The sequence below is a fragment of the Tinamus guttatus genome, unplaced genomic scaffold (genome assembly GCF_059628265.1).
Source record: "Tinamus guttatus ecotype Peru unplaced genomic scaffold, ASM5962826v1 Tinamus_guttatus_pri_ptg001147l, whole genome shotgun sequence".
NCBI lineage: Eukaryota > Metazoa > Chordata > Aves > Tinamiformes > Tinamidae > Tinamus > Tinamus guttatus.
Window position 1 is genome coordinate 46,378 of NW_028289681.1, and position 7,480 is coordinate 53,857.

General features: G+C 66.1%; 1 protein-coding gene across 1 annotated transcript; it reads right to left on the bottom strand.

The window, feature by feature from the left end:
• Window positions 1–191: 191 nt before the first annotated feature.
• On the bottom strand, window positions 192–7,180 carry LOC148590712 (proline-rich AKT1 substrate 1-like). Its single transcript, XM_088538685.1, has 6 exons — window positions 6,920–7,180; window positions 5,878–5,884; window positions 4,794–4,868; window positions 2,482–2,615; window positions 374–426; window positions 192–288 (listed from the first exon to the last, which is right to left on the bottom strand). The coding sequence occupies exons 1-6, from the start codon at window positions 7,178–7,180 to the stop codon at window positions 192–194; spliced, it is 627 nt and encodes a 208-aa protein (XP_088394811.1).
• Window positions 7,181–7,480: the final 300 nt, after the last annotated feature.

A 7,480-nucleotide genomic window follows, 5' to 3' on the forward strand; every position in this document is an offset into this window, starting at 1 on the left:
ATTAGCCCCGCCCCCAGGGGTCGGGGGGGGATTAGGCCCCTCCCTCAATGGGAGGGGCATTTGGGCCCCCCCCGGGGGGGAGTTCCGGGTTCCCCCCCCCCCCCAGTGATTTGGTGGGGGGGGGCGGGCCTGGCGGCTCCGCGGGCAGGGGGCGGAGTTTCCCGGGGGGGTGGAGTCAGAGGTGGGGGGAGTCACAGGTGGGCGGGGCTCCAGGGGGGGGCGGAGTCCCGGTGGGCCGGGTCACGGGTGGGTGGGGGCTCCGGGGGTGGAGTCTCGGGGGGGCGGGGGCTCGGGGGGCGGGGTCACGGGGGGGCGGGGTCACGGGGGGGCGGTGCCCCGCGGCCGCTCCCCCAGGCTGTCCCCGCCCCCCCGCAGCGCCAGCGCCCTCATGCGGCCGCCGATCCGCTCCAGGTCGGGGGAGGGGCGCTGCGGAGGGGGCGGGGTCAGAGGGGGGGCCGGGACCGCCCCCCTGCGCCCCCGGAGACCCCAAATACCCCAAAATACCCCTGGAGACCCCGAATACCCCCCGAGTACCCCAAATACCTCAAAATACCCCTGGAGACCCCAAATACCCCCCAAGTACCCCCAAATACCCCAAAATACCCCCGGAGACCCCAAATACCCCCCAAGTACCCCAAAATACCCCCAAGTACCCCTGGAGACCCCAAGTACCCCCCAAGTACCCCCCGGGAGACCCCAAATACCCCCTGGAGACCCCAAATACCCCCCCAAGTACCCCAAAACACCCTCCAAATACCTCCTGGAGACCCCAAATACCCCCCCAAGTACCCCCAAATACCCTCCAAATACCCCCTGGAGACCCCCAAATACCCCCCAAGTACCCCCAAATACCCTCCAAATACCCCCTGGAGACCCCCAAATACCCCCCAAGTACCCCCCGGAGATCCCAAATACCCCCTGGAGACCCCAAATACCCCCAAGTACCCCCAAATACCCCAAAATACCCTGGAGACCCCAAATACCCCCAAGTACCCCCAAATACCCCCTGGAGACCCCCAAATACCCCCCAAATACCCCCCAGAGACCCCAAATACCCCCCCAAGTACCCCCTGGAGACCCCAAATACCCCCCAAGTACCCCAAAATACCCCCGGAGACCCCGAATACCCCCCAAGTACCCCCAAATACCCCTGGAGACCCCCAAATACCCCCCAAGTACCCCCCGGGAGACCCCAAATACCCCCTGGAGACCCCAAATACCCCCCAAGTACCCCCAAATACCCCAAAACACCCCTGGAGACCCCAAATACCCCCCAAGTACCCCCAAGTACCCCAAAATACCCCTGGAGACCCCGAATACCCCCCAAGTACCCCCAAATACCCCTGGAGACCCCCAAATACCCCCCAAGTACCCCCCGGAGACCCCAAATACCCCCCAAGTACCCCCAATACCCTCCAAATACCCCCTGGAGACCCCAAATAGCTCCCCCCCCTTAGCCCCCCTGCCCCACCATAGCACCCCCCTGCCCCATAGCGCCCCCTGCCCCATAGCTCCCCGCCCCATAGCACCCCCCTGCCCCATAGTGCCCCCTCTGCCCCATAGCGCCCCCTGCCCCATAGCACCCCCCTGCCCCATAGCCCCCCCGCCCCATAGCATCCCCCTGCCCCATAGCCCCCCTGCCCCATAGCGCCCCCTGCCCCATAGTGCCCCCCCCACCCCATAGCCCCCCTGCCCCATAGCGCCCCCTGCCCATAGATCCCCTGCCCCATAGCGCCCCCTGCCCCATAGCTCCCCGCCCCATAGCATCCCCCTGCCCCATAGCCCCCCCGCCCCATAGCATCCCCCTGCCCATAGCACCCCCCTGCCCCATAGCCCCCCGCCCCATAGCATCCCCCTGCCCCATAGTGCCCCCTCTGCCCCATAGCGCCCCTGCCCCATAGCGCCCCCCCCACCCCATAGCCCCCCTGCCCCATAGCTCCCCCGCCCCATAGCTCCCCTGCCCATAGCGCCCCCCCCGCCCCATAGCCCCCCCCGCCCCATAGCTCCTGCCCCATAGCCCCCCCCCACCCCATAGCGCCCCCCCCGCCCCATAGCGCCCCCCCCTGCCCCATAGCCCCCCCTGCCCCATAGCTCCTGCCCCATAGTCCCCCGCCCCATAGCCCCCCTGCCCCATAGCCCCCCCCCGCCCCATAGCGCGCCCCCCGCCCCATGGCGCCCCCCCGCCCCATAGCGCCCCCGCCCCATAGCGCCCCCCCCGCCCCATAGCCCCCCTGCCCCATAGATCCCCCCCAGCCCCATAGCGCCCCCCCCATAGCCCCCCCGCCCCATAGCTCCTGCCCCATAGCTCCCCTGCCCCATAGCCCCCCTCCCCCATAGCCCCCCCCGCCCCATAGCGCCCCCCCCCTCCCCATAGCCCCCCCCGCCCCATAGCTCCCTGCCCCATAGCCCCCCCTCCCCATAGCCCCCCCGCCCCATAGCTCCTGCCCCATAGCCCCCCCTGCCCCATAGCTCCTGCCCCACCTTTCCGCCGTCCTCGTCGGACGAGCGGGTGTCGCTGCCCGGCCGGAAGCCCCACACGGGCACCGAGACGGGCAGGGAGCGGGCGCAGGGCGGCCCCGCGGCCACCGCGGCCACCTCGTCGGGGCCGCTGCCCTCTGCGGGGACAGCCCTGTCACCAACGTGTCCCCAAAGTGTCCCCAAGGTGTCACCAAGGGGTCCCCAGAGTGTCACTGTGTCCCCAACGGATCCCCAAAGTGTCCCCAGGGTGTCCCCAAGGGGTCCCCAAGGTGTCACTGTGACCCTAGGGTGTCCCCAATGTGTCCTCCCCCAGAGCCACCTCGTCGGGGCCGCTGCCCTCTGCGGGGACACCCGGGTCACCAAGGGGTCCCCAAAGTGTCCCCAACGTGTCACCAAGGGGTCCCCGGGGTGTCACTGTGACCCCAAGGGGTCCCCAATGTGTCCCCAATGTGTCCCCCCCAGGGCCACCGCGGCCACCTCGTCGGGGCCGCTGCCCTCTGCGGGGACAGCCGGGTCACCAACGTGTCCCCAAAGTGTCCCCAAGGGGGCCCCAGGGGGTCCCTGTGTCCCCAACGGGTCCCCAAAGTGTCCCCAGGATGTCCCCAAGAGGTCCCCAGGGTGTCACTGTGTCCCCAATGTGTCACTGTGACCCCAGGGTGTCCCCAAGGTGTCCCCAATGTGTCCCCCCCAGGGCCACCGCGGCCACCTCGTCGGGGCTGCTGCCCTCTGCGGGGACAGTTCTGTCACCAACGTGTCCCCAAAGTGTCCCCAAGGGGTCCCCAGGGTGTCACTGTGACCCCAACGTGTCCCCAATGTGTCCCCCCCAGGGCCGCCTCGTTGGGGCCGCTGCCCTCTGCGGGGACAGCCCTGTCACCAAGGGATCCCCAAGGTGTCCCCAAAGTGTCCCCAGGGTGTCCCCAAGGGGTCCCCAATGTGTCCCCCCCAGGGCCACCACGGCCACCTTGTCCGGGCTGCTGCCCTCTGCGGGGACAACCGGGTCACCAAGGGGTCCCCAAGGGGTCCCCAGGGTGTCACCGTGTCCCCAGGGTGTCCCCAGGGTGTCACTGTGACCCCAGGGTGTCCCCAAGGGGTCCCCAATGGGTCCCCCCCAGAGCCACCTCGTCGGGGCCGCTGCCCTCTGCGGGGACAGCCCTGTCACCAGCGTGACACCCTGACACCAACGTGTCCCCAAAGTGTCCCCAGGGTGTCCCCAAGGGGTCCCCAAGGGGTCACTGTGTCCCCAGGTTGTCCCCAAGGTGTCCCCAGAGTGTCACTGTGTCCCCAGTGTGTCACTGTGACCCCAGGATGTCCCCAAGGTGTCCCCAGGAGTCCCCAGTGTGACCCCAATGTGTCACTGTGTCCCCAAGGTGTCCCCCCAAAGCTACCTCGTCTGGCCCACTGCCCTCTGTGGGGACAGCCCTGTCACCAACGTGTCTCCAAGAGGTCCCCAGGGTGTCCCCAGAGTGTCCCCAAGGTGTCACTGTGACCCCAGGGTGTCCCCAATGTGTCCCCCCCAGGGCCACCTCGTCCGGGCCACTGCCCTCTGCGGCGACAGCCAGGTCACCAAAGTGTCCCTAGGGTGTCACCAAGGTGTCCCCAAAGTGTCCCTGTGTCCCCAAGGTGTCCCCAGGGGTCCCCAGTGTGACCCCAAGGTGTCACTGCGTCCCCAAGGTGTCCCCAAGCTGTCCCCAAGGCATCCCCAAGACGTCCCCAATGTGTCGCTGTGTCCCCAATGTGTCCCCAGGATGTCCCCAAGGTGTCACTGTGACCCCAGGGTGTCCCCAAGGGGTCCTCAAAGTGTCCCCAAGGTGTCACTGTGTCCTCAATGTGTCACTGTGTCCCCAAGGTGCCACTGTGTCCCCAAGGCGTCCCCAGGGGTCCCCAGTGTGTCCCCACGGTGTCACTGTGTCCCCAGGGTGTCCCCTCAAGGCCACCTCGCCCAGGCCACTGCCCTCTGCAGGGACACCCGTGTCATCGGGGGGTCCCCGGTGTGTCCCCAAAGCGTCCCCAAGGTGTCATTGTGTCCCCAACGTGGCCACAGGGAAGCACAGAGAAGGGACCACATATCCCATGTCCCTCTGTGTCCCACCATGTCCCCAATGTCCCCCTGTGTCCCCAATGTCCCCGTGTCCCCCATGTCCCCCCATGTCCCCAATGTCCTCTGTTCCCAATGTCCCCCCATGTCCCCAGTGTCCCCCTGTATCCCCAATGTCCCCAATGTCCACGATGTCCCCAATGTCCCCATGTCCCCCCATGTCCCCCCGTGTCCCCCATGTCCCCTCAATGTCCCCAATGTCCCCCATGTCCCCCCGCACCGTCCGGGCTCTCGGGCTCCGACTCGCAGGGATCGTCCTCGCTGCCCGGGGAGTCCTCGTCCATGAGGAAGAGCCCTGGGGACAGGGGGGGGACAGGGGGGGACAGGGGGGGACAGGGGGTGGCACCGGCGTCCCCAACACCCCCATGTCCCCCCAAACACCCCAATGTCCCCCCGAACACCCCAATGTCCCCCATGTCCCCCCAAAAACCCAATGTCCCCCCCAAACACCCCAATGTCCCTCGTGTCCCCCATGTCCCCCCAAACACCCCAATGTCCCCCCCAAACACCCCAATGTCCCTTGTGTCCCCCCATGTCCCCCCAAACACCCCAATGTCCCCCCGAACACCCCAATGTACCCAATGTCCCCCCAAAAACCCCAATGTCCCCCCGAACACCCCAATGCCCCCCCAAACTCCCCAATGTCCCCCATGTCCCCCCAAAAACCCCAATGTCCCCCCGAACACTCCAATGTCCCCCCCGAACACTCCAATGTCCCCAATGTCCCCCCAAAAACCCCAATGTCCCCCCCAAACACCCCAATGTCCCCCCGAACACTCCAATGTCCCCAATGTCCCCCCAAAAACCCCAATGTCCCCCCCAAACACCCCAATGTCCCCCCGAACACTCCAATGTCCCCAATGTCCCCCCAAAAACCCAATGTCCCCTTGAACACCACAATGTCCCCCCAAACTCCCCAATGTCCCCAATGTCCCCCCAAAAACCCCAATGTCCCCCCCAAAAGCCCCAATGTCCCCCCTGTCCCCCCATGTCCCCCCAAACACCCCGATGTCCCCCTGAACCCCCCAATGTCCCCCCAAAAACCCCAATGTCCCCCCCAAAAGCCCCAATGCCCCCCCTGTCCCCCCGTGTCCCCCCAAACACCCCGATGTCCCCCTGAACCCCCCAATGTCCCCCCAAACTCCAAGATGTCCCCAACCCCCCCCAATGCCACAAGGGCCCCCCAAGGACCCCCCAACCCTAATGACCCCCAAACCCTTAATTACCCCAAACCTTAATTACCCCCAACCCTAATGACCCCCAACCCCCTAATGACCCCAAGACCCCCCCAGACCCTTAATTACCCCAACCCTAATGACCCCCCAGATCCTCAATTACCCCCAGACCCTTAATGACCCCCCAGACCCTAATGACCCCCCAAGACCCTTAATGACCCCCCACCCCTAATTACCTCCCCAAACCCTAATCCCCCCCCAGACCATTAATTACCCCCAACCCTTAATGACCCCCACCCCTAATTACCCCCCAGACCCTAATGACTCCCCTAGACCATTAATTACCCCCAACCCTTAATTACCCCCACCCCTAATTACCCCCCCAGACCCTAATTTCCCCCCCTAGACCATTAATTACCCCAACCCTTAATGACCCCCCTAATTACGCCCCCAGACCCTAATGACCCCCCCAGACCGTTAATTACCTCCAACCCTTAATGACCCCCATCCCTAATGACCCCCCCAAGACCCTAATGACCCCCCCAGACCGTTAATTACCCCCAACCCTTAATGACCCCCCACCCCTAATTACCCCCCCCAGACCCTAACGACCCCCCCAGACCATTAACTACCCCCAACCCTTAATGACCCCCACCCCTAATTACCCCCCCAGACCCTAATGACCCCCCCAGACCATTAATTACCCCCAACCCTTAATTACCCCCCACCCCTAATTACCCCCCCACACCCTAATAACCCCCCCAAACCATTAATTACCCCCACCCCTTAATGACCCCAATTACCCCCCCAGACCCTAATGACCCCCCCAGACCGTTAATTACCCCCAACCCTTAATGACCCCCACCCCTAATTACCCCCCTAGACCCTAATGACCCCCCCAGACCGTTAATTACTCCCAACCCTTAATGACCCCCCACCCCTAATTACCCCCCCAGACCCTAATGACCCCCCCAGACCGCTAATTACCCCCAACCCTTAATTACCCCCCCCCAATTACCCCCCGCCCCCCCTCACCGGCCCCGTCCCCCGGGCGGGGGCTCCTCACGGCCCCCCCTCCCCCCCCCTCGCTGCGGCGGCGGCGCCGCCTGGGCCGGGGGGGGGGCGGCGGCGGCGGGGGGGGCGTGACGTCAGCGGTGACGTCAGCGGCGACCTCAGCGGCGACGTCAGTGGCGGCGTCGGCGGCGGGGGGGGCGTCCTCGGTGACGTCGGCGGTGACGTCAGCGCGGTGGGCGGCCACGATGTGACGCAGGTAGCGGCGCGCGGCGGCGCCCAGAGGCCCCGCCCCGTGGTGCGCGTAGGCCACGCCCCCCGGCCCCGCCCACGCCGCCAGCAGCACCACGTCCGCCCCGGACGCGGCCCGGAAGTGCTCGGCGGCCGCCACCAGCGCGGGCCACGCCCCCCGCTGCGACATCCGGGAGGGGTCAACGGGGGGACACGGGGACAACGAGGGGACACGGGGGATCAATGGGGATCAATGGGGATCAATGGGGATCAATGGGGACACGGGATCAATGGGGACAGGGGGGATCAATGGGGATCAATGGGGATCAATGGGGACACGAGGGATCAATGGGGATCAATGTGGATCAATGGGGACACGGGATCAATGGGGACACGGGGGGACACGGGGGATCAATGGGGATCAATGGGGATCAATGGGGATCAATGGGGACACGGGATCAATGGGGACAGGGGGGATCAATGGGGATCA

Bases quoted from the DNA above. Each gene is read 5' to 3' on its own strand.
- LOC148590712 (XM_088538685.1), bottom strand. From the start codon at position 7,180: ATGTCGCAGCGGGGGGCGTGGCCCGCGCTGGTGGCGGCCGCCGAGCAC. The intron at 427-2,481 runs GTGGGGCAGGAG...CCCCCTCCGCAG, and splicing joins CCGACGAGGACGGCGGAAAG to CGCCCCTCCCCCGACCTGGA. The intron at 289-373 runs GCGGGGGGGCGG...CCGCCCCCCGAG, and splicing joins CGCATGAGGGCGCTGGCGCT to CCCCCGCCCCCCCGAGACTC.